Source organism: Brachyistius frenatus, unplaced genomic scaffold, assembly GCF_029030835.1.
Source record: "Brachyistius frenatus isolate BFR_SWC_R1_liver_20210118 unplaced genomic scaffold, ASM2903083v1 Contig_530, whole genome shotgun sequence".
NCBI classification, from domain to species: Eukaryota; Metazoa; Chordata; class Actinopteri; family Embiotocidae; genus Brachyistius; species Brachyistius frenatus.
This window is the reverse complement of record NW_027211129.1, coordinates 31,472-59,178: the sequence shown is the minus strand read 5'-3', so window position 1 is coordinate 59,178 and position 27,707 is coordinate 31,472. Positions and strand designations below refer to the sequence as shown.

The following is a 27,707-nucleotide window of genomic DNA, read 5'->3' as shown; positions in this document are numbered from 1 at the left end:
AATTAGACAGTTTCACAAATCCAAGACAAAACTGACAGGAGGGCAGGGCTGAGTAAATTTGTTTTTCAGAACCTCAGACAGCTCCATTGATGATCACAGCACAGATTGGTTACTAATATTTTACAGCCATATTCTAACCTATGTACCTCAGTCAGATGAAAGGTCAATGAGGCAGACACGATTAGAAATCAACTGAAATTCTGTGTGATCAATATGAGCGCATATGGCCTAAATAAGCAAATAAATATCCTATCTCCTTTCTCTTTGTTTCTAAAACTATTTTAAATGATTGTAGAGATATTTTCACCACAAGTCATGTCCCAGCAGTACCTTTTTTATTTCAACATATTGCATAAAGTTTGTCTACACTCACTTGTTGACAGCAGCCAGAAGGACCTTGTCCATGTAGGACAGGAGAGGCAGAGTTTAATCTAATTCCAGTTCACATGTTAACAGGTCAAGCACCTCAAAGAACTGGCTTCTGTACACTAGGCCCTGATAGTGCGCACTGGGCATGCTCACATTGGACTGGAAAGTCTCCAAAGATATGTCTTTAGTCTGAAGACTCGTGCCATTTCTTCTGGAACAGGTGGAGACAAATCTTCAAGACCAGGTAAACTTCAAACTGTGTCATCAGTGCCTTTATCCCGGTGGCGTTCCTCGCTGAGTTGGTGTTCCCTTCTGCGCTGACTATTTCCTCCTGTGTGTGATACATGGCTTCATTGTTGTCCAACAGGGAACTCAGACCTGAGGTTCTGCTTGCGATCTCTTGCAAGATCAAGTTGAGGCTGTGGTTGATGCAGTGTATTAAAATGGCTTTTGGATTTTTGACCTTAATTCTTTTTGCAACACCTGACATCTTCCCCTTCAGACCGGACGCACCATCGTAGGTCTGGTGCCGCATCTCCATAACATCAATGCTGCACCGGTAAAAGATGTCTTCAGTTATGTCAATTATTGACTGTGCATCAGAGAGCAGTCGTGCGTCCCAATAACTTCCTGGTGCACTGTGTAGTCTCTGAAGACCCATCGAATGGACAGGGACAGCTGCTGTCTCCCACTGATGTTCCTCATTTTCCTCACCACATCTTGCAAATGTGACGAGGTTAGAGGATGCGGCGAAGCGGCCCACGTGGCATATATGTTGCTTTCTCATACTACAGAAAACGAGCCAGCGTGTACTGGTGTCCCATTCTGGTCTTCAGTAGTGCTCCACCTTCCCGTCTGGCTGAGTTGGGGTGTGAACCTCACTTCTCCGAAGGCAGCATGTATCTGTGCATACTGTAGTTGAGACCGCACTGATGGCTGAGATTTCCGACATATCTTCAACTTCTGACGGCTTCACTGGCAAGGACACTGTCAGACAATTCTTGGTCACAAAACCAAGTTTACTCTGTCCGAGCTTTTTTTTGGCCGGCGGCTCATTCATGTTTTTTTGAACTTGCTAATCTGCATTTAGTCTACAATGTATAGCGACAGTACGCTATGCTAGCAAAGACAACAATCGGGACGTGTAGTTTGACAAACACACACACACACAGATACAATTCATAATTCTCTTTATTGGATGTCAGATCACTTAATTACACAATGATTGGATTTAACGTTCCAACATGATAGAAGCTATTAGCTAAGACATCGCTGACGTTCTATCTCCGGGGTTCTGACGTAATACTTAGCAACTATAAAGAGAACACAAAAACGCTCTCTAAACAGAACTATGGCACATGTGGTGTCCACAGCTTTCTGTGTAATGCCGGTCAGTTTGAGAGACATTTAGACGCAGTTCATTAACATATCACTTGAAAGTGTTCCGGCGCCAGTGCCGTGTTCAGAGGAGAGTCCGTATGGATGGCGCCCTCTGGTGGTCGTCACCATGTCTGCTCTCTTCATCTTCTATCAGCCTCCAGTTCACCAGTTGACATGTGTTTGCTGATGTTTCCAGAAAGGTCAGAGGTCATGGAGGTTTATGTCCGGTTGGATGTTCAGCTGATATGTTGTAGTTTTAGTCACGTAGAGTTTGTCTTCATAACTTAGATAACAGCCTCCGTCTGAGGAACATGTTGATCATCTTTTCCCTCTTTGTATTTCCTGTTAGCTTGATAAACTGTTAGCCTCTGGGGTTTATAGATGCCGTCCATGTTGCTGTTGCTTAGCAACGATGTTTTTACATCTTACAAACTGATTAGATTGGTCATCATTAACACACTCACACTACAGCGACACATCCTCATGTCAGAATCTCCTAATAATCTTCACAAATGCTCCTTCACTGATTTTAGAACACTGATGACTTGGATTTGCCTCATGAACAGGTAATGAGCCTATTCATAATCGGTCCTTCGGTAATATATGAAAACCTGAGACAGATGGTGACTAAAGGAAGGCTGCGTGGTTATTTAGCTGATGTGTAACAGAACAATCCATCTGTCCATGTGATCACCGATCACGTAGCAGCGTGGTGCAGATGAATATGAGAGCTGGATCATCGTTGGGTTCAAAGTGAGCGCAACAGGATTAAACACATGAAGAATGCTTCCCTACTTTTAATGAGGAAACCAAATGTAACCTGAATCTTACATTGTCAAACAAGCTGTTGTTGGATGGATGGAAACGAGTCTGACCTGCTGCTGCCATAAGAAGATGTTTCCATAAAGACTCACTGTGTTGAAACATCTCCAAACACGAAAAGTGAGCGAGCAGCGGACTGTGTAGAGATTTCAAGCCTGAAGGACCTTTAAGGCATCATTGAAAGTTTTCAGTGTTCTCCAACGAGCTTCAGCCGCCTGCCGGCCGTTCAAACGTCACTTCTCTAAATAAATGTGACTGAAGAGGAGCTTTGGACCCGTAAACATCCTGCTGCATGCTGTTTACGTGACAGACTCAACACATGTCTTGTAACCCCTCTACTGCGTGTACCGGGCATATGCTTTCTCATTTCAAATATATATATTAAGCTATTAATATTTCATGAGCTATGAGCTAATGTTTGGAGCCCTGTAAAGAAACATAATGAGGTTTCTGTTGGGGTCCAGAAGGTAAAAGGTTCTCTTCCAGATGTAACAACATGTGGTGGATCCGTTTGGAGACAGCAGAAAGGAACCTTAACTCTATTTAATCAGGAACTCTGTTGTTCTGTTTTAATTGGTCTGATCATTGATCTGATTGGGAGAGAACGGTGGATGAGTCCAGAGAGTTTCTGTGTCCTACAACCCATCATCATGTGTCCACTGTGAGAGGACTGAGGATGGACTGGGCGGGGGGGGGGGTGGGTGAAGAGGTGTGAAGCTGCTGCATGTATCTGGACAAACAAATATAATCTAATAGCAGAATATATGCAGATACAGACTCTGGTGACTCTGTTTGTAACATGAAACAGAACGAATGTAGATTTCAGTACTTGTACACAGGCCATCCTACTTACTCCTTGATCCTGGAACCACAACAGAACCGAGAGCAGTGGTTGGGCTCACACTGATTAAAAACGGGCCGGTTTGAATTCTGAGCTGTGATTTCCAGAAACGTTGCATTAATAAATCATATCTGTGGAGTGCTGACCGGTTGATGAGTTTTTCATCAACTCCCTGCTCTGCATGGTGATTTATTATAATTTCTACCATATCAAGTTATTAATAATGGACAGCATGACGGACTGCATCACAGAATACATTAAATTCTGTGAACACACCACCGTACCATCCCGGACTGGACACTGCTTCCCCAACAATAAGCCGTGGATCACCAGTGACCTGAAAGTTCTTCTTAATAAGAAGAAAGCAGCCTTCAGGTCTGGGGACAGGGAGGAGCTCAGGAGAGTGCAGCGCCACCTGAAGGAGAAGATGAGGAAGTGCAAGGACTCCTACAGGAGGAAGCTGGAGGCAAAACTCCAGCAGAACAACGTGAGGGAGGTGTGGACTGGTATGAAGGAGATTACTGGGTTCAAGGGGAGAGAGAGACAACCAGGGGGAACCTGGAGAGGAACAACCAGGGGGAACCTGGAGAGAAACAACCAGGGGGAACCTGGAGAGGAACAACCAGGGGGAACCTGGAGAGGAACAACCAGGGGGAACCTGGAGAGAAACAACCAGGGGGAACCTAGAGAGGAACAACCAGGGGGAACCTGGAGAGGAACAACCGGGGGAAACGTGGAGAGGAACATTCAGGGGGAACCTGGAGAGGAACAACCAGGGGGAACCTGGAGAGGAACAACCAGGGGGAACCTAGAGAGGTCAAATTAACTAAACTGTTTCTTCAACAGGTTTAGTTCACCACTCTCATCTGTCTCCTCCACACCTCCCACCTCCCAAACACCTCTGCTGCCTTCCCCCTCCCCCCTCTGTGCCCCCTGGTGAACTGCATAGAGCCCTCAATCTCAAAGGGCTCTTCCTCCATCTACACCTCAACCCCCCCCCCCCACACACACACACACACACACACCCATCAGCCCCCTCTCTGTGACGACTGGCCAGGTTAGGAGACAGCTGGAGAGAATCCACCAGCACAAGGCTGCAGAACCTGAAGACCCAGAAGACCCAGAATCCTGAAGACCTGCGCCGTCCAGCTGGCTGAGGTCCTACAACACCTCTTCAACCTGAGCCTGAAGCAGGAGGAGGTCCCGGTGCTGTGGAAGACGTCCTGCCTGGTTCCTGTACCGAAGAAGACGACTCCATCTGGCCTCAACGACTACCGACCGGTTGCCCTCACATCTCATGTGATGAAGGTGCTGGAGAGGCTGGTCTTGGCCCACCTCAGGCCGCTGGTGAAATCTTCTCTGGACCCTCTGCAATTTGCGTACCAGCCTCATGTGGGAGTGGACGACGCCATCATCTACCTGCTGCAACGTGCTCAGTCTCACCTGGATGGAACCGGTGACTCTGAGAATCACTTTCTTTGATTTCTCCAGTGCATTCAACACCATCCAACCACTGCTGCTGAGTGAGAAGCTGCAGGTGATGGGGGTGGACGCGTCCACCGTCTCCTGGATCACTGACTACCTGACAGGCAGACCACAGTTTGTCCGTCTGGGCAGTGTGCTGTCTGATACGGTGGTCAGTGGTACTGGAGCTCCACAGGGGACTGTTCTGTCTCCCTTCCTGTTCACCTTGTACACAACTGACTTCCAGTACAACTCAGAGTCCTGCCATCTGCAGAAGTTCTCTGATGACTCTGCAGTGGTCGGATGTATAAGGGATGGACGGGAGGATGAGTACAGGGCAGTAGTGGAGGACTTTGTGGAGTGGGCGGGAAGGAATCACCTGCTCCTGAACGTGGCCAAGACCAGAGAGATGGTGGTCGACTTCAGGAGGAAGATGACGGCTCCACAACCGCTGAGAGTTCTGGGAGAGGAGGTGGACATGGTGGAGGAGTACAAGTACCTGGTGTCTCCATGACAACAGACTGAACTGGAAGACCAACATCAACGCTGTCTACAAGAAGGGGATGAGTCGACTCTTTTTCTTGAGGAAACTTCGATCCTTCAATGTGTGCAGCGAGATGTTGGAGATGTTCTACCATCTGTTGTGGCCAGTGCTTTGTACTTTGCTGGGGTCTGCTGGGGGAGCAGCATTGGAGCCGGTGACACCAACAGACTTAACAAACTGGTTAAGAAGGCCGGCTCCATCATCGGCTACAAACTAGATAGTCTGGAAAAGGTGGTGGAGAGGAGGACGCTGAACAAACTATTGTCCATATTGGATAATCCTGTCCACCCTCTCCATCACCTGCTGCAGGGACAGAGGAGCACTTTCTCTAAAAGATTCCTCCAGCTCCGCTGTCACAAGGACAGATACAGGAGATCATTCCTGATACAGGAGATCATTCCTGATACAGGAGATCATTCCAGATACAGGAGATCATTCCTGCCCACTGCAATAAGACTGTACAATAACTCACCTCTGGCAAAATCCATCACAGTACAATAACACTGTTGACTGTGTTTCTTGGTTTGTTCGTATATAATATATATAGATATATCATGTACTATATATACTGTGCATTTTATATTTTATATTTATATTTTCTACTGCTATTTACTGCTATTGTATTGCTTTTCTATTATTCTATTATATTCCATTCTATCATTTTATTCTATTATTTATATTATTATCTTATTGCTTCTGTATGCTGCTGTAGCGAAAAAATTTCCCCTCGGGGATTAATAAAGTAAATACCTACCTACCAACCTACCTAATATCCCATCGAAGAGCCAGAGTCCAGAAGACAAATCACATCTGAGCCGTCAGCAGATTACAAATCTCACTTTATATTTTTCAGACTGTGGTGCAGAGTATCTACACTACACACTTCATTCACCTCAGTCATTTAGAAACCACTTAAACACTGATTCTGGTGTCGGGACCGGATGTTTACCTGCTTCACAATGAGGTGTCAGCAGTGTGATGGTCCTGTCATACATCTCCTGACACTCTGGTCCAGCTCTGACAAACAACCTGCACAGTTCACAGGAGGTTCATTTTCACACAGCAGCAGGGGTGAAAGGAAATGAAACAAGAACTACTTACATGCTGATGAGTGGAGGATCTATGTGTTTGTATAAAATATTTTTTGCACTATGTACTGTAGTTTGATAAATTCCCTTTCAGTAGAGTGAATAGAGCTCTCCTTGAACAGTCACATCAACCTACCAAAAAAAAAAAGCCCACTTTATTAAAATTATGTTTTATCTGCAGTAGTCAGAATCTGGATTAAGGTTCAAAAACAACCTTATTATTTATTAAGAGTTTATTAGTTAATCTGCTTCATGTTTTTCCAACTTCAGAGAACTTTCAAACCTTGAAGAACAACACGAGTACAGACATATGTCACATGATGAAAACAGGTTTCATGTGTTCATGTCTGTTGCTCATAGATAAGGGACAACATGGGTGTGCAAGTCCTTTATTTTTTATTCAAAATTGTATTTGGAACAGAACTGAAACATTATATTAAAAAAAACATGATGTTCCCATTTTAACAAGGATGAAAAGGGAAAATAAATTAAAAGCAAACAAATTAAAAGTACACACATATGTAAATAATACCTATTAAATAAGTAAAAGAACAAATTAACAATCACAAAATTAGAAAATATGAACATTGAACAGAGGAGCAGCTACATGGACCATTTTGGATTACGTGAAATTTAAATGCAGAATCAATCCAAGATTGCCAACAGCTTTAAAAGTTTTCTTCTTTAAGTCTTAAAACTAAAGTTATTTTCTCCATCATAAAAACATTGTGGATCACATGAACCCGGTCCTTAACGGTGCCAGTTTCAGTTGTCATCCATTTTCTCATGAGAGCTTTCCTACAGTAAAATATTAAACATATATCTGTTTTCAGGACCCTGGACAGCGTCTGGTCTCTTATGTTGGCACAATGTCTTAAAACAAGAGTGATGAACAGCTCCAGAACACCTGGCGGTCATTCACCTTTTCTTCTCCACAGGACCTCCAACATGAAAAGTTGTCCTTTAAGAAACTCTGCTGTGCTGCTGTTAAAAAAAAACTTAAAAAAAAAAAAAACTTTCTAGATTCTTCCTCACATTTTCTCCAGCAGTGAGCACATGTGCTTCTCCTTTGTTGTTTGTTCATTTTTTCCAATATTTCCAATTGTAATGTTAAATTTCCTTCCTTTTCTCACGTGTCCTTCATAAATGTTGTGTTCTCCCCGTACCTCCCACTTAGCTCAACCAACCCGCTGTATAACTGAGAAATAGTTCCAATACCTGGGTGTGCAGGTCCTTTAAAGGAGCTCCTCTTTAAACCACGATGAACTAAATCAGTCACACTTTGCTCATTCATTATGACACAGTGATCGCAAGAGTTTTAAATACCTAATTTATTTATCTTTATATAATCTACATATGAAAGCAGCTTTGGTTTTCAGTGTTTTGTAGATTTTTTGTTAATGAATTTTCAGCTTGTACTATCTTTGAAGAAGCTTTTTACTCACAACAAATGCTGGAAATTACCATAATGTATTTACATATTCATGTAACCCGCCTGAATACATAACACTGATTAAAAATGTGAGTCTGTCCTATGAAGATAAAGATAAAGAGATTTTAAAGTTTTCATGTTGTCGTGTTTCCTTGGTGTTCAACAAAAACACTTTCAACAGGACAGAGGACTGTTTTACAGTTTTGTTTTACACATTATTTAAACTGCTGTGATGAACCTGAGAAACAAGTTGTGTTTTATGATGACTGTTGGAGCCTCTGAGCAGTCATGTGACTTCCTGTTCCTGTCCTGTCCCCCTGCAGCTCCACACAGACATGGACCACGGAGACAGCGCAGTGAAGTACACACTGTCAGGAGAGGGGGCGGGGTCTATCTTCACCATAGACCAGATCACAGGAGACATCCACGCTCTGATGGGGCTGGACAGGTCAGTGGCCAGCAATGAATGACACCCAGTGATGCTGTCATTAATGTGGAACTTCGAATAGAAACATTACTGGCATCAGTAGACACATATTATCATAGGAAGTGAGAGAAGGTAAGAAAAACAATTTCGTTTCTGGTCTGGAGGTGTTTCAGTTGCAGCGATGGTCATCATGGACTCTGATACACCACACAGGAACGTACAGTTGTTCCAGTTGTCAACTTTCATGTCCAACCACAAACTGTATTGACGTACATCTGTGTTTGTCACGGCTGCTGTGGAGGACAGAGAGCAGTGATGCAGATCTGGATACTACACACCTGTGGAGGTCAGCGTCGTAATGTTGCTCCCATCCAGAAGTGAGATGTTCCCATTGCCTCCATTGTTTGGTTTCTGTTACTGAAGCGTCACCTCTGCAGATACAAACCAGCAGAAGATGTTCACATGCAAAGGAATCCTGGTTTCTTCTGGAGTTCAACACCTTTCCAGATTTCTGAATCAGGATCTGATGTCTGCATGTTCAAACACAAAGATGAGATAAGTGAATGTGTCTCAGTCAGATCTGCCTCACAGCAAATCATCAGCTTTCCTCTAAAGCAGAAACACAAGCTGACATGAGAATACGTCCACAAATACCCTGAGAGGTCTGAGAGACTGCAGAATGTTTATTGGAGTTATTATCATGATATGATGTGTGTAAGTGTACCGCCTGGATGTTTTCCAGAGAGGAGAAGTCCTTCTACACACTGAGGGCCCAGGCGGTGGACCTCCACTCAGGGGTCCCTCTGGAGCCGGAGTCGGAGTTCATCATCAAGGTGCAGGACATCAATGACAACGAGCCCAGGTTCCCAGACGGGCCGTACAGCGCCAGCGTGCCCGAAATGTCCCCGACAGGTACGTCTTCAGAGAGGAGGCAAGGACACCGCAAAGTGTCTCAGTTTAATCAGGACTTTCATCTGGAAAACAAAGCATTGAAAGGACATGAATATGTTATTACTCATGTAATAATCTAACAGCAACATTTCACTGTTGACCTGGTTCATGATTTATTACACAGAACACAGGTCAATGCTTCCTGCTGCTCCGACAGACTGACGGTTCACTCTGAACTTAAATAATGACAGCTGGTCAGCTGGTGTCTGACTAAAGGATTCAGTGAGTGTGTGTGCAGCACTGAAGATGATGACTCAGCAGTAATATGGCACTGAGGAGGTTCTCAGAAGTACCTGGGCTAAAGTGTCAGTCAAGTAGAGCTGAACTGGTGTCAACCGTAGAGAAGCAGCGTCACTAAAATCCAGATAACAATAGTTCTTAATAAGACCGTGTATTCATGCTGAAGGTCTGTGATCAGATGAAGTGTCCAGACAGCAGGTGGAAACGAGTTCATAATTAGTGGAAATCTGCTCAAAAGATTTTAAGAATTCTTGTGAGAAAAATATAATAAAACCATGCTGTGATTTAGCAGCTGGAAGAACGGCGAGAGGCACCAAACTATCAGGAACATGTTCCCTGAGTGTGAGTGTAGAGTATCACCCTGAGGATGGCTAGTGGAGAAACATTGACGAGTTGTGAGACAGTTGCAGTTTAAATACTGACGTTTCCTGTCAATTAAAAACATCCTTTTTATTGAGTTATTTGACATCACTGAGTGCAGCAGCAGCTCCATCAGCTCAGGATGAAGGAGGACAGATGAAGGTGGTGAGATTAGCAGATCTCAGTCGATGACCCTCAGATTGAATTTAATGTGATTAGCTGCCTTTAAATTTAGATTTACATTTATTTCAGTCAGCAGTGAGTGAACAGATGTTTGTGGGACTGAAGTCACAGGGAGGCTGGTGAGTTTGATCCTGCAGACTGTTTGGACAAATTAAGTTGTGTCACGTAGACACACACACAAACACACACACACACACACACACACACACACACACACACACACACACACACACACACACACACACACACACACACACACACACACACACACACACACACACACACACACACACACACACACACACACACACACACACACATACACACACACACACGGCTCACTAATCCTTTCTTAGTGTCCATCTGTCTTTCATTACTGTGAGGTAATTTAACAGTGCAGGTCTTTAGGCTGTAAGCTGTTAATGCTCTTGTTGAGGTCTGAGGTGCTCTGAGACTTGAACCCCCGTCTGTCTCTGCTGCATCACACCGAGCAGCCAACAGCAGGATGACACGCTGCTAACAATAGACACCATCATGTTGTCTTGTTGCTCAGCAGGAGGTTTGTTTTCTGTGGCGTCGCTGACTTCTCCCACACTTCCTGACTCTCTTTGAACTTTTACGTCAGACTGCACATCCACTCATTTTGTTGGAGTCGAGCTCCGTCGGCTTTCTACTCAACAGAAGCGTTCATGTCTGATCTGAACTCTTCTGAGCTGAATGAAGTGTTGAGTATAAATCAGTGTGCAGATGAGACTGCAAACCTCCTTCACTTTGGAAAATATGACACTAAATGGAGGGCACCTTTGTATTTGATTTAATTCCTCCTCATGAAACATCTACAACTTTACCTGCTGCAGGATAAAGAAACTGCAGATGTAGTTGAGGGAGTTTATTCATGTACTGATGTTTTATTACAGAATAAGAATGAAATTGATCCATAGACCAGGCTTCAGCACGATTCAATTATGTCGTTATTATAGAGGAAGATGGCTCAGTCAAAGTTAAAAAAAAAAACAGTTCTGGATAACGATATCTTATTTTAGTTCCAACAAAGAAGTGGATCCTCGCTGTAAAACTGATTTACTGCACGACAGATCGAGTACACTTTAAAATGCATCATTTAACTGTCAGCGACAACAAATCAATTTACACAATTAAATCGTTGACTTAGTGCAGAAGAAGAACTCATGTTGTTTTATTAAGGGTGGAAAGAAAGCCGTGACTCTCTCACTAGTTTAAATATGAAACTCATTCAGTCAAGAATATGAGGATTTAACTTCTCAGCAGGTGAAACTGATGTCCTCCACATCACGTCCTGAAGAACTGCCGCGTCTCAGTCCGTCCATCCATTTATTATTACATCATCAGGACAGACAGATAATGTCTGTGAGTGGAAGTCAAACACAAACTATTGTCTGATATTAAACTGTGTGTGTTTGTGTGTGTGTGTGTGTGTGTGTGTGTGTGTGTGTGTGTGTGTGTGTGTGTGTGTGTGTGTGTGTGTGTGTGTGTGTGTGTGCGTGTGTGTGTGTGTGTGTGTGTGTGTGTGTGTGTGTGTGTGTGTGTGTGTGTGTGTGTGTGTGTGTGTGTGTGTGTGTGTGTGTCTTCAGGGACCTACGTTACCCAGGTGACCGCTACAGATGCAGACGACCCCACGTATGGAAACAGCGCTCGTATCGTCTACAGCATCCTCCACGGTCAGCCCTACTTCTCCGTGGACCCAAAGACAGGTGAGAGGAGCGTCCATCACACCATGAGTCCATCATGCAGCAGCAGACTGACTCCTCCATGAGCTCACGCTCCCCGCTGCGTTCACTGCCCTCCTGAGAGTGTGAAACTGAGCTGGCCATGACTCAGCGAAGACTTTCTCCTCAGTCCTCCACCTGAATGCTTAAAGAAGCTCCAAAAGGATGTAAAGCTTGTCAGTCCTCTGACAGGCTTCTCTGTGGAAGAGTAATTACTCTGAATACGGACTGTCATGTTTCATTTTCTCCCTGAGAAGCAGCAGCTTCACCATCTTGCTGCCTGATCAGGACCGACGGTAAATATTCAACCAGTCAGTCTGCTGGGAGGATCATTTCAGAAAGATGCATTCAGATGTAGTTCTGTCACTGAAATGATGACAATAAGGAGAACCTGTCGACCTCAGTGGACAGAAGGTGTTCAAAATGAAACATTCAGATTTACGCGACCCGTTGGCCTCCCAGCAGTTCACCGAGAACACAGATTTATTCATTTGTGCACATTATGAATTTGAAACTGGATATTCAACTTGCTGTCAGAGCGTGTTTGAAGCTTCATTGTACTTCCCTCATTCCCTAAAGTCAGAAGTAAGGTCAGAAGTTTGACTCCTGACTTTAGGTTTCGGTTATGCATGAAGGAGTTCCTGATTCAGCACACAGCAGCTCACCAACAGCATCGACTGGACAAAGAGGAGATGAAAAGCTCCCGGCGTGACTCTGTCAGTGCAGAAAGGCAGCATGAGATCATACAGTGTTCCCTCTTCCCTGGTGCCGTGCAGTGCTTCCCTCTGGAGGAGATGGTTCCTGACCTGAGACCTGTCCTAGTTCACCTCTTTAACCAGTTGTTGTGTGGCAGTAGCAGCTTTCCATCCTTACTCGCTGAGTTCACAGCTTCTCGGTGCTCTGTCCATCCATCATCGTAGAACTACAAAACTCCTGAGCCAGCATTTGATCCGGTTGTTAAAACCATGTTTAACTTCTGGACTGACCAGTTGACCAGAGAGGGCTTCAGGCTGACGGTTTAGAGGTGATATGAGCAACGTGGCGTCCTCAGAACCACAATTGTGCTTTTAAGCAAATGGAAGGAGTTTGTTTTTTATTGTGCTCACAAGATAATGAAGTATACGTTTTTAAAGAGATTTTATATTCACTGAATATTACTATTTATATTCACTGTCTGACACTGAAATCCTGATGTTCTTTGTAATCTATTTTGACATGACAACATGGAGGAAAATCCATCAATGTTAAAGTCGAGCTAAAATCAGATGATTTTCATTTTCAAATCAGACAGAAGATATTCATATTTAATATCTGTTGGTTTGATGATGGCAGACCTAGTTTGGAAACGTCATGCAGACAATCACATCTTCATGTGTTTTATCACAGTGAACTGAACATAACATGATGCCAGACGTCTGAAACTGAACGAACCGTCACTGAAAATACGTTCTGATGTCAAGATAATTATCTGATCTGCTGCAGCACTTTGACAACAACACACTGGAGCAACAACACACTGCAGCAACACATTGCAGCAACAACACACTGCAACAACACACTGCAGCAACAACACACTGCAGCAACACACTGCAGCAACAACACACTGCAACAACACACTGCAGCAACAACACACTGCAACAACACACTGCAGCAACAACACACTAAACAACAACACAATGCAACAACAACACACTGCAGTCACAACACACTGCAACAACAACACACTGCAGCAACAACACACTGCAGCAACACACTGCAGCAACAACACACTGCAGCAACACACTGCAGCAACAACACACTGCAGTCACAACACACTGCAACAACACACTGCAGCAACAACACACTAAACAACAACACAATGCAACAACACACTGCAGTCACAACACACTGCGGCAACAATACACTGCAGCAACAACACACTGCAGCAACAACACACTGCAACAACAACACACTGCAGCAACACATTGCAGCAACAACACACTGCAGCAACAACACACTGCAGCAACAACACACTGCAGGAACACACTGCAGCGACAACACACTGCAGGAACACACTGCAGCGACAACACACTGCAGCAACAACACACTGCAGCAACAACACACTGCAGCAACAACACACTGCAGTCACAACACACTGAAACAACACACTGCAGCAACAACACACTAAACAACAACACAATGCAACAACAACACACTGCAGTCACAACACACTGCGGCAACAATACACTGCAGCAACAACACACTGCAGCAACAACACACTGCAACAACACACTGCAGCAACAACACACTGCAGCAACAACACACTGCAGCAACAACACATTGCAACAACACACTGCAACAACACACTGCAGCAACAACACACTGCAACAACACACTGCAGCAACAACACACTGCAGTCACAACACACTGCAGCAACAACACACTGCAACAACACACTGCAGCAACAACACACTAAACAACAACACAATGCAACAACAACACACTGCAGTCACAACACACTGCAGCAACAACACACTGCAACAACACACTGCAACAACAACACACTAAACAACAACACAATGCAACAACAACACACTGCAGTCACAACACACTGCAGCAACAATACACTGCAACAACACACTGCAGCAACACACAGCAGCAGCAACACACTAAACAACAACACAATGTAACAACAACACACTGCAGTAACAACACAATGCAATAACACTCCATCAACAACACACTGCAACAACATACTGCAGCAACAACACACTCCATTAAAAACACAGTCCATCAACAGGACATGCAGCTACATCGTTGATTTGTTTACTTCATCCACTCTGACAGCCTGCCAGCAGTTTTCAATCAAACACAGACAGGGACACGCCCTTTCAGAGAGCAAAAAATAAATTCTGACATTACCTCAAAGACTATTTTCTTCCTTTTGTTAATAAAACCATAAAAACATGACTGAATGTGATTTTCAGTGGATTCAGACAGTGATCAGCTGAGATCAGACCTCTGCTACATGTATTCCAATCAAAAAGTTGTATTGTTGTTTTATTGTCCCTGTTGGTTCCTCGGTCAGGAATCAACAACCACATCTCTGACCGGTTGAGTCAACCTTTTTAAACTTGAAGAACTTTTAGAAATGCATCAAAAAAAGCACAGTTAGTATGAAAAACTCTGTTCAAATGTTGGCAGGAAACATTGTTCACGAAGGGAACCACTTCTCAGAGCAAGAAGCCTTTTCAATAGAACATCTGTTTGAAGGTGTCTACACTCAGTCAATGAAGGCTCCTCAAGGGTTCCGGATCAGATGCAGTAACGGAGCAACAGGGGGCAATTATACCGAATCTATAATGTTAGGACCATAAGGAGACATCAGTAGCTCTAATTTAACCAGATTATGTCTTTAAAAGGAACATTAAAATCATAATGACCCTTCACCATCCCCTCTCCTGCAGGAATCATCCGGACAGCTCTGGCCAACATGGACCGCGAGGTCAAAGAAGAGTACCAGGTTCTCCTCCAGGCCAAGGACATGGGGGGTCAGCTGGGGGGGCTGGCCTCCACCACCACCATTAACATCACCCTCAGCGACGTCAACGACAACCCGCCGCGCTTTGCCAAGAGTACGTAGGTCTCAACGACGATGTGTGTTTTGCTGATTATTTGGATGGATGGATGGATGAATGGGTGGATGGATGGATGCATGGATGGATGACTAGTGTTTGGATGGATGGAGGATTGTTTGGATGGATGGATGGATGATTGTTTGGATGGATGAAAGAATGTTTAGATGGATTAGTGTTTGGATGGATGGATGAGTGTTTTGATGGATGGATGGATGGATGGATGGATGGATGGATGGATGGATGGATGGATGGATGGATGGATGGATGGATGGATGGATGGATGGATGGATGGATGGATGGATGGATGGATGGATTAGTGTTTGGGAGGAGGATTGTTTGAATGGATGGATGGATGATTGTTTGGATGGATGAAAGAATGTTTAGATGGATTAGTGTTTGGATGGATGGATGAGTGTTTTGATGGATGAATTAGTGTTTGGATGGATGGATGGATGGATGGATGGATGGATGGATGGATGGATGGATGGATGGATGGATGGATGGATGGATGGATGGATGGATGGATGGATGGATGGATGGATGGATGGATGGATGGATGGATGGATGGATGGGTGAAAGATTGTTTAGATGGATTAGTGTTTGGATAGATGGATGAGTGTTTTGATGGCTGGATGAATGGATGGATGGATGGATGGATGGATGGATGGATGGATGGATGGATTAGTGTTTGGGAGGAGGATTTTTTTGGATGGATGGATGGATGGATGGATGGATGGATGGATGGATGGATGGATGGATGGATGGATGGATGGATGGATGGATGATTGTTTGGATGGGTGAAAGATTGTTTAGATGGATTAGTGTTTGGATGGATGGATGAGTGTTTTGATGGATGAATTAGTGTTTGGATGGATGGATGGATGGATGGATGGATGGATGGATGGATGGATGGATGGATGGATGGATGGATGGATGGATGGATGGATGGATGGATGGATGGATGGATGGATGGATGGATTAGTGTTTGGGAGGAGGATTTTTTTTGGATGGATGGATGGATGGATGGATGGATGGATGGATGGATGGATGGATTAGTGTTTGGGAGGAGGATTTTTGGATGGATGGATGATGGATGATGGATGGATGGATGGATGGATGGATGGATGGATGGATGGATGGATGGATGGATGGATGGATGGATGGATGGATTAGTGTTTGGATGGAGGATTGTTCAGATGGATGGATGGATGGATGGATGGATGGATGGATGGATGGATGGATGGATGGATGGATGGATGGATGGATGGATGGATGGATGGATGGATGGATGGATGGATGGATGGATGGATGGATGGATGGATGGATGTTGGATGGATGGATGGATGAATGTTTGGATGGATGATTGTTTGGATGGATGGATGAATGTTTGGATGGATGATTGTTTGGATGGATGGATGAATGTTTGGATGGATGATTGTTTGGATGGATGGATGGATGGATGGATGAATACGTGTTTGGATGGATGGAAGAGTGTTTGGATGGATGGATGAGTGTTTGGATGGATGGATGGATGGATGGATGGATGGATGGATGGATGGATGGATGGATGGATGGATGGATGGATGGATGATTGTTTGATGGATGGAGGATTGTTTTGAAAGATGAGTGATTGGATGGAGGAGTGTATGCATGATTGATTGTTTGGATGGATAAATGGATGGATGATTTTTTTTTGGATGGATTGGTGGATGTTTGGATGTGTTAGGATGGGTGGAGGAGTGGTTCACCTGTAAATAATTAAAATCTGTCATTCCCTTCTTTAACCATCCTCTCAGGTATCTTCCACCTGCGGGTGCCGGAGTCGGCCTCGGTGGGTTTGGCGGTGGGTCGGATTCGAGCCCACGACCCGGACGCCGGCAGCAACGCAGGGGTGGATTACACCATCGTCCCAGGAGATGAAGGCCACATGTTTGACATCATCACTAATGGCCAGAGTCAGGAGGGAGTAGTGCTGTTGAAGAAGGTAACTTCCCCCATCATCAGATGGATGGCAGACAGCAGAGCTCTGCTGCTGCAGCTGAATGTTCCTGATGATGTGGTGGCCGTGTGTTCTCTCTGTATGACCCGGGCACTGAACGGTTACAATCTGTTAGATCTCAGTCTTTGTTGATTTGATGTATCCAACAAATATGTTTTAAAAAGCTCTGGAGTTCAGAGGAAAGCGACTCTCTGCCAGAAATTCTCCAGCATCAGTTGGTTGGTTGTTGCTACCAGTAAGTATTACTGGAGTACATTCATTTTTAGGTTTTCTGTAAATCACTGCTGCTCAGTGGACTCAATGTGGATTCCTTCACAATAAAAACTCCTCGATTGGAGCGGGATTTATAATGTAAAACTTTGTATTACTAGTTTAGTGTTTTCCTTACAGTAGTGTTACAGTGGTTATAAACTGGTCACTGTTTGGTCCTGTCCAGTACCATCCTGTTGTGGTGGAGGGTTTAATTCGTCCCTGTGACCCTGAGAGTGGTCTTGTCTGGGCCAGCAGCTCCCTGTAAGGTTACCTGATGAACATTTGTCCCATTGGAGGAACCAGGCCCAGAGTGATCGACGGGCTCTGAATCAGACAGGAAAGGGATTTATCATGTGAAAAAGAAAAACCAGACCCCTTTCTGGCTCACAGAATCTGAACCTACTAGCTGGGCCTGGAGCTGTACTACTCGGAAGGTAGCACCACCGTGTGGACCCACCGCCTGCAAGGAAATACTGCTCTAAGCTGGGCATGTACCCATCCACTATGAATGAATGAAGCCTGTAAGCAGCACAACTGGATTATGTAAACTTGAATCACAGCAATATATTCTCAACTCTACATTTTAACCCATTTAATCCATCAGTGTTCTGCTCATCGTTTTACTGCATGTCTGCACTCACCACCAACCTGACAGAATCTCCCAGGCTCCACCTAGACCAGTGATCCTCTGGGAGAAGTGAGGTCTGAGACACGATGTCTTTCACCACCTGCTGTGTGTCAGCTGCAGGTCCGACTATTAAAATCAGTGAGTTTCTCTTTGATAACAACAACAGTGTTGAATCTCTGAGGTCTGACAGGTGATGAGCTGTAAATCAACTGTTGTATCTGACAGTGTTCTCCCATTGGTCTGAACCTGCAGCTCATTTTGCTGACAGCAGCGTTTCTCCATGGGCGTGCTGTCAGTGATGTGAGTGTGGGAGGAATATGCTGATCTGGCTGTGATCCCTATCACTCTGCCTGTTAACCTCCCATTGAACCAAGCCATCAGACTAGATAATGCCTTACTCACACTCACAAACACGCACTCTAACACACATAAAACGGCTTTATTCTGCTGAGTCAGCCGTTGGATTCCCCTGATTACAGAAGATCTGTGGTGTGTATTGGAGGGAGGGAGAGGAACAGAGGTGCAGAAGGAACAGAGAAGGAACTAAGGAGGAGGCAGGAAGTGGAGAGATTCTGCATCACTTCTTCTTTCAGCATGAACATGGAGCAGGAGCAGGAGTGGTTGCATGAGCACCAAACTAGATTGAGAGTGAGGCTCTCCCAGAAGGACTCATGTGAGGACTTAAGAAAAGTTTAACTCTCTTAAATGTTCCGTCTACAGAGAAACCTCCTCATATCACACACACACACACACACACACACACACACACACACACACACACACACACACACACACACACACACACACACACACACACACACACACACACACACACACACACACACACACACACACACACACACACACTGGAGTACCCAGCCAACATGTCACATCACATCAAGCAGTTTAACATTAGATGCTGCGGAGGCTTTTATTTCAGACTCTCCTCTAAACCAGAGCAGACACGACAGCTACTTTGTGAGCACAAAACTTAGCCAGCTACGTCTCCTATTTCAGAGATGAGAGAAGTCATGAATCCGGGGCTGACACCCTGTCCCCGCTCGCTGCTGGAAGACAAAAAGGCAGCTCAGGAGCTTTTTTTTTAATGCAACTGACTGAAAGATTAGACTTTTGGTTCAGTGATGTTTTAGCACGCAAGTTCAGATCTAAACTAACTTTTAAAACGGTTGTCTCTAAACTGGTCCAATGTCAGGGACAAAAATCTAAAAATATTGAATTCATGTTCAATAACAGCCAAAATTACTGCAATATTTGATTATGTTTAATATTTTGTAAGCATCATTTCAAGCTAACTGCATCCTGGAGGGTTTACTGTAAACTGTGCAGTTAAACTCGTTTTAGTATTTGCTGCAATCTCTCATCGGGTATATCCAACAAGTCCAGGTGTGTTTCTACCTGCTCTGGCTGGAGCTACAAATGTAGTTGTTTGTGTGGTCTGTAGCTGCGAAGCTTCTCTGAGGAGAGAGCTGCAGGTTCCTGCAGGACTCTTCATCAAAGAGTAGAACAGAATGAGAACATGAAGCTGTCTCAGGACGCCATCTATTTTATGTTGATTCAAAGTTCAAGAGGGAAACGTTGAGCAGTTCAGAGATGCTACTCAGGTTGACAGGTTTGTGTTATGGGTTTGATTTGTGAATAGTTGTAAGCATTGTTCTAAAGTGTTTTGTCAGTCTTCAGTGGGTTTGTTTTAATAATTAAATTCAATTCAACTTTATTTACATAGCGCCAACTCACAACAAAGGTTATTTCATGGCACTTAACACATTAAAGTCTTTACAGCAAGACTTTACAATATTATACAGAGAAACCAACAATTCAACAATTCAACAATTCAACAATTCAACAATTCAACAATTCCCACATAAACTAGGAGGGAAAAACTCCCTTTAACAGGAAGAAACCTCCGACAGAACCAGGATCAGAGGTGGGTGGAGCATCTGTTAACAAAACCAGGATCAGAGGTGGGTGGAGCATCTGTTAACAGAACCAGGATCAGAGGTGGGCGGAGCATCTGTTATCAGAACCAGGATCAGAGGTGGACGTCCATCTGCCTCGACCGGTTGGGGTGAGAGGAGAGCAGAGAGAGAAAAGGACAGCAGAGAGATAGAAGAGAAGAACTGTTGGTGGAGACGACAATCACAGAGCAGAGACATGCAGCTCCATGACGGGACATCTGGAAAAGAAAGAACAGAAACTACACGAGCGAAGGAACTGAATGGAGACAACAGACAATAAGAAGAAACTATGGGAGAGAAGAAGATGGTGAGGTATGAGTCAGTTAAAGAGTAGGAGGAAAGAAAAGAAGCTCAGCATGTAACGAGGTCCCCCAGCAGCCTCGGCCTATAACAGCATAACTAAGGGTTGGTTCAGGTCTACCTGAGCCAGCCCTAACTATAGGCTTCATCAAAAAGGAACGTTTTGAGTCTAATCTTAAAGCTAGAGAGGGTTTCTGCCCCTCCAACACAAACTGGGAGCTGGTTCCACAGGGGAGGAGCCTGAAAACTGAAGCTCCGCCTCCCATTCTACTTCTGGAAACTGGGAACCACAAGTAGACCAGCGTACTGAGAGAGAAGTGCTCTGCTAGGATTATATGGTTCTATAAGATCTCTAAGATATGATGGAGCCTGGTCATGTAGAGCTTTGTAAGTCATCAAGAGAATTTTAAACTCTATTCTTGATTTCACAGGAAGCCAGTGAAGAGAAGATAAAACTGGAGAAATATGATCTCTCTTGATAAATCCCGTCAGTACTCTTGCTGCAGAATTTTGGATCAGCTGCAGGTTTTTAATGAGTAATTTGGACATCCTAACAACAAGGAATTACAATAATCTAGCCTAGAAGTAACAAATACATGAATGAGTTTTTCTGCGTCACGCTGAGGAAGGATTTTCCTGATTTTATTAATATTACGTAGATGAAAGAAGGCAGTTCTGGAGATTTGCTTTATCTGGTGTCTAAAGGACAAATCCTCATCAAAGATAACTCCAAGGTTCCTCACAGTTTTGCTGGAGGCCAAGACAACGTCATCTACAGTAACTAAGTGATTACAGAAAGAGTTTCTGAGGTGTTTAGGACCAAGTACAAGAACTTCTGTTTTGTCTGAATTTCGAAGCAGGAAGTTTTTGGTCATCCAGGCCTTTATGTCTTTTAGACAGGCTTCAAGTTTTACTAACTGATTAGTTTCATCTGGTTTTATAGAAAGATACAGCTGAGTGTCATCTGCATAACAGTGGAAGTTGATGCAGTGCTTCCTGATGACATCTGCTAATGGAAGCATGTACAAAGTAAAAAGTATTGGGCCTAACACTGAGCCTTGTGGAACTCCATAACTAACTCTTGTTTGTCTGGAAGACTCATTGTTGACATGGACAAACTGGAATCTATCAGATAAGTAGGATTTTAACCAGTCTAATGCAGTTCCTTTAATCCTCGTAACGTCTTCTAATCTCTGTAATAAGATCGTATGATCAATCGTATCAAAAGCAGCACTGAGGTCCAGAAGAACAAGTACAGAGACGAGTCCATTATCTGAGGATAATAAAAGGTCGTTAGTAACTTTCACCAGAGCTGTTTCTGTGCTATGATGAACTCTATTGTTACTATTATTGCTTCTGTATGTATGCTGCCGTGGCAAAAACATTTCCCCTCGGGGATTAATAAAGTATATACCTACCTACCTGCCTGCCTACCTAAAGACTGAAAATCTTCAAACAGATCATTCCTTTGGAAATGATCACAAAGTTGATTTGAAACAACTTTTTCAAGGATTTTAGAAATAAACGTCAGGTTGTAAATTGATCTGTAGTTTCCTAAAACAGCTGATCAAAAGTCGTCTTTTTAAGTAAATATTTAATTACAGCCACTTTAAAAGCCTGCGGTACATAGCTGGTTACAATAGATAGGTTGATCTGATCTAATATGGAAGTATTAATTAAAGGGAAGACTTCCTTAAAAAGTTTAGTTGGGATGAGATCTAACAGACAGCTAGAGGATCCAGATGAAGAAATAATTCTAGTTAACTCAGAGAGCTCAACAGGAGAGAAATGTTCCAAGTTTACATCTGGTCCTACAGTTGCTTTCAGGGCTGCTGTTGCTTAGCAACACATCAGTGATGGTGTCAGGAAGGGTCGGCCCGATTCTCTCCCTGATAGTAAGAATTTCATTAGTAAAGAAGTTAATGAAGTCATTACTGCTGAGAGCTGAAGGAATAGAGGACTCAACAGAACTGGGACTCTTTGTCAGCCTGACTAAGAGTCAGACTCTCAAATGATTTAGAACTAAATTTAGGCTTTGGATTAATTGATAAACTTGAGTGGAAGATTGCTGCCACTCCTCCTCCTCCTCCTCGGCCTGAATCTTTATTGTTATTATATGTCCATATATTATATCTCTAACTGTCCTTTATTATGTATTATTATAAGTCACTGTCTCAGTCATGAGGAAATATGTTGCATCCATCTGTCAGATAGTCACCTGTGTGTTTGTCAAATTGCTTTTAAGAATAAAAAACATTATTTTTTAAGAGTCCAGGAGGTTTTTATAATGAAATCCTCCATCTTTTTGTGGAGTGTTTTGCTCGTAGTCTCATGTTTTTCTTCCCAGTCAGTACAGCATATCATTCATTGGCTCTTCATGCAAATCGGTGGTCTGCAGCTCGCTGCAGTAGAGGAACAGGTGACCACCTGGTGCAGGTGTATTTACCTCCTGCCACTCGGTTCATGTTTCACCTCTTTCAGAGGGAGGGAGGTGACCGAGGAGGCCTAAGACATGGATTTTTTCCTTGGGCAGCGTGTCACATCTGATGTGAGAGATAATCGGGTCACGTTATTTGGTACTTAACATGCTAGCGTAGCAGTTAGCGGTGGTTTCTGTCCCTCTGCTGCTCACCTGTTTGTTCCTCCACCTCCTGCAGAGATAATTCTGCTCGCAGTCTTTCCACATGTTGGAGGTGAGGAACTGAATTAGAAGCTCAGCTCCACACAATGACAAATAACCCGTTAGCTGCAGGAGCTAATCATCTCCCAGCAGCCTTTGTGTGCCGACCCAAAGTTTAATGTAATTAGGTAGGTAGGTAGGTAGGTATATACTTTATTAATCCCCGAGGGGAAATTTTTTCGCTACAGCAGCATACATACAGAAGCAATAAGACAATAATAGAAACAATAGAATAAAATAATAATAAAATAGAATAGAATAGAATAATATAATAATAGAAAAGCAATAAAATAAAATAGCAGTAAATAGCAGTAAAAAATATAAATATAAAATGCACAGTATATACAGTACAGTATATATCTATATATATAATATACAAACAAACCAAGAAACACAGTCAACAGTGTTATTGTTATGTGATGGATTTTGCCAGAGGTGAGTTATTGTACAGTCTTATTGCAGTGGGCAGGAATGATCTCCTGTATCTGTCCTTGTGACAGCGGAGCTGGAGGAATATATTGGAGAAAGTAATTAAACATAAATATAGCAGGTTTTATGGAAGTCAGTGCGAATAACACAAGAGAGTCCCTGGTTTACTATTCCTCATCTGACCAATGGTGACGTTGTGTCTACATCAGCTGATAAGAACGGCACCACTGATCTCATCTGACTGGACAGGTGTCAGTCATCATCAGACACTAATCAGACTCACTATATATACTGAACTACTGATATGGAAGTCAATGATTACATCAATAACTAAAACCAATATCACATATCAACAGCTAGAAAACGCTGAAGGACTTTGGCCGCATTCACTTTTGTTCAACATTGAATGTACAATCAAATACAAAGTGATCAAATAAACGGCAGGGTGTCATCTAGTGTGTATGTGTGTGTGTATGAACACATGTCAGGTGTGGAACAGAGATCATGTGACATGAAGCAGGAGCAGTGAGTCAGTTTGGAGTGTGTGTGGTGCTGATGGTTAGGAACCAGGAGGGATGGGTCACCCTGTGTGTGTGTGTGTGTGTGTGTGTGTGTGTGTGTGTGTGTGTGTGTGTGTGTGTGTGTGTGTGTGTGTGTGTGTGTGTGTGTGTGTGTGTGTGTGTGTGTGTGTGTGTGTGTGTGTGTCTCCTCCTCATGGTTTCAGTGACAACAGTGTCCACTGTCTCCAGCAGCTGCAGGTAAACTGCCTGTGACGTGTGTGTATCTGAATGTGTATCGGTACAGTGTGTGTTTCCGGTGTGTTCATAAGCAGATGAAGAATGGAAATCCAACTTCCTCTGTGTCCGAAGTGCTCAGAGAGCTGAGCGTTCATCACACTGACTGGACTTCAGGAACCAAACATGTTGCTTTTGAAGTCTCTGCTGGGAGGAATTAATATATGAAGTAGTCACCGTTTCTATGCAACAATCAGGCAGGTGATCTTTGCATCATGCCTGAGATGTAGAAATGAAATTATTGAATGTGTGTAGATATACAGGATGAGGTTACAGAATCCTCTCAGTGCCGGCACTAATTATTGTGTCTGCTTCATTCACCCACTGACTGTAACTGTCATGTCGTTCCTCCATAGTGGAGCAGGATGAAGCTGAATGTGACTATAGTACATGTGCTTCAGTCACTTATTTATGTTTAAAAGCTTGTTTTCAGCTTGAAAAGTGTGGGAGACAACTCAGCATTATATTTAAATTAAAATAATATTTAATTTGGGTGTTAATGGGGTTCTATTAAAGTCAGCTGTTTTTAGTTAAATATGAAGCACTGAGCAACAAACATGGAACTGAGGTGGCATCACACTCGCTTTATCTTTTCATGGTAACTTCTTTGACCTCCATCTCAGAATCAGGTGACGGGACCTCAGTCTGTGACGAAGATCCTGATCTTCATCACAGACTGAACTGTTAAATCTACTTCCCAGCCAGTAAACCTGAGCAGGGCTGTAATCTATGACCAACCGCTCGGTCTTTGAGATGTAACAGACGGTGGTCAAAGGTCACTGTGTGATCTACCTGTCTGTCCAGCTCTGTTGTCTTTGGGTTTCATCCCTCCTCCTCTCTTGTCTTTGTTCCTGTGTTTCTTCAGACCCTCGACTATGAAACCAAGAAGTCGTACATGTTTAAAGTGGAAGCGTCCAACGCCCAGCTGGACCCCCGGTTCCTCCACCTGGGCCCCTTCAGGGACTCGGTGACGGTCAAAGTCAACGTGCTGGACGTGGATGAGCCGCCTGTCTTCACCAAACCGTCCTACTCCATGGACGTGTACGAGGACACGCCTCCAGGAAGCATTATCGGCTCGGTGACGGCTCACGACCTGGATGCGAGCAGCAGTGCTGTCCGGTAACAAGCTCTTCTTCAGCTGCAGGAGGAAATTAGAGCAGATATCATAAATATGTATAACATGTATATATTTAACCGGGTTATTTAATGTGTGGTCCTGGAGGGCTGATATGAATGCAACATGCTTTATTTACCCTCCAGATGAATTACCTTCACACTCATGGATGTTCTCTGTGCTTTTGTAAATCACCCTTTAAACTGAAGCTCTCTACCTTCACTCCAACATCGACATGTGTCACAAACACAAGAGCTCTCCTGTGATTGGTTGAATTAAACATGTTGGAGTCCCGGGTCTGTACATTTTTGGTACAGCAAACAAAACAAATAAATAAGTCAAAAAAAGTGAAGAGCAATTCAATTTTTCCGATAAACATATTGAAAAGGGCACAACTGTCCGTAAATCCCATTGCCACAGTTCATCCACTCTGCAGACTGTCAATAGGAAAAGACTTGAACTGTTTGCTGTCAACTATAAAAGACATAAAATAAATATGTTAAAATATTAAGACAAGTGAAAATGATTCCTAGTTAACCATTAACCCTGCTCAAAGTATGTCTGTCCGTCTCTTTGTCAACATGAGTAAACACGGTTGACTTAACGTTTGTCAGAATTGTCTGTGGATAACATGACCAGCAGCTCAGTGAGAGTACTGATTAAAACTTAATTAAAATAGCATGAATTAAACACTGAGAGTGTGTTACACTGAAGGAAAACGTCTGCTGCCCTGTCAACATATTGCAGGTGGAGATCCAAGTTGGTCTGGGATTATAGGACATACTGTAAATAAATTGATAGAAGCTGTTGGTATGAACACATATACAGTTGTGTGTTCCTCTGCTGCACTGAAAGAACTTCTTAGATCTGATGACACAGATCAACACCTGTCCTCTACTCTTGCCTTGTCTCTACAGGTATCTGTTGGAGTGGCAGACGGAAGCTGACAGCTGCTTCGACATCGACAATTTGGAGGGAACCATTTCTACCAACGATTACCTGGACAGAGAGACAGCTGTTCAACACAACATCACCGTGGTGGCAACCAAACTCAGTGAGTACTACACACCAACAACATCACCATAACAACCAAACTCTGAGTACTATTCAATTCAATTTAATTCAACTTTATTTATATAGCGCCAAATCACAACACAGGTTATTTCATGGCAATTAACACGTTAAAGTCTTTACAGCAAGACTTTACAATATTATACAGAGAAACCAACAATTCAACAATTCAACAATTCCCACCTAAACTAGGAGGTAAAAACTCCTCTTTAAGGGAGAAAAACCTCCAACAGAACCAGGATCAGAGGTGGGCGGAGCATCTGTTAACAGAACCAGGATCAGAGGTGGGTGGAGCATCTGTTAACAGAACCAGGATCAGAGGTGGGCGGAGCATCTGTTAACAGAACCAGGATCAGAGGTGGGCGGAGCATCTGTTAACAGAACCAGGATCAGAGGTGGGCGGAGCATCTGTTAACAGAACCAGGATCAGAGGTGGGCGGAGCATCTGCCTCGAGAGAGAGAGCAGAGAGAGAAAAGGACAGCATAGAGATAGAAGAGAAGAACTGTTGGTGGAGACGACAAGCGCAGAGCAGAGACATGCAGCTCCATGACGGGACATCTGGAAAAGAAAGAACAGAAACTATACGACCGAAGGAACTGAATGGAGACAACAGATAATAAGAAGAAACTATGGGAGAGAAGAAGATGGTGAGGTATGAGTCAGTTAAAGAGTAGGAGGAAAGAAAAGAAGCTCAGCATGTAACGAGGTCCCCCAGCAGCCTCGGCCTATAACAGCATAACTAAGGGTTGGTTCAGGTCTACCTGAGCCAGCCCTAACTATAGGCTTCATCAAAAAGGAATGTTTTGAGTCTAATCTTAAAGCTAGAGAGGGTTTCTGACCCTCCAACACAAACTGGGAGCTGGTTCCACAGGGGAGGAGCCTGAAAACTGAAGCTCCGCCTCCCATTCTACTTCTGGAAACTCCAGGAACCACAAGTAGACCAGCGAACTGAGAGAGAAGTGCTCTGCTAGGATTATATGGTTCTATAAGATCTCTAAGA

The 27,707-nt window shown here is 43.7% G+C and overlaps 1 protein-coding gene across 1 annotated transcript in view; it reads left to right on the top strand.

Moving 5' to 3' along the window:
• Window positions 1–27,707, top strand: part of LOC138614593 (cadherin-12-like) — a 61,169-nt gene that overhangs the window by 17,635 nt on the left and 15,827 nt on the right. The window contains exons 2-8 of the mRNA XM_069688126.1: window positions 8,264–8,388; window positions 9,110–9,279; window positions 11,712–11,831; window positions 15,293–15,460; window positions 17,260–17,447; window positions 25,387–25,640; window positions 26,553–26,689. Coding sequence (XP_069544227.1) covers window positions 8,264–8,388; window positions 9,110–9,279; window positions 11,712–11,831; window positions 15,293–15,460; window positions 17,260–17,447; window positions 25,387–25,640; window positions 26,553–26,689 — 1,162 coding nt within the window. The remainder of the gene's footprint in view (window positions 1–8,263; window positions 8,389–9,109; window positions 9,280–11,711; window positions 11,832–15,292; window positions 15,461–17,259; window positions 17,448–25,386; window positions 25,641–26,552; window positions 26,690–27,707) is intronic.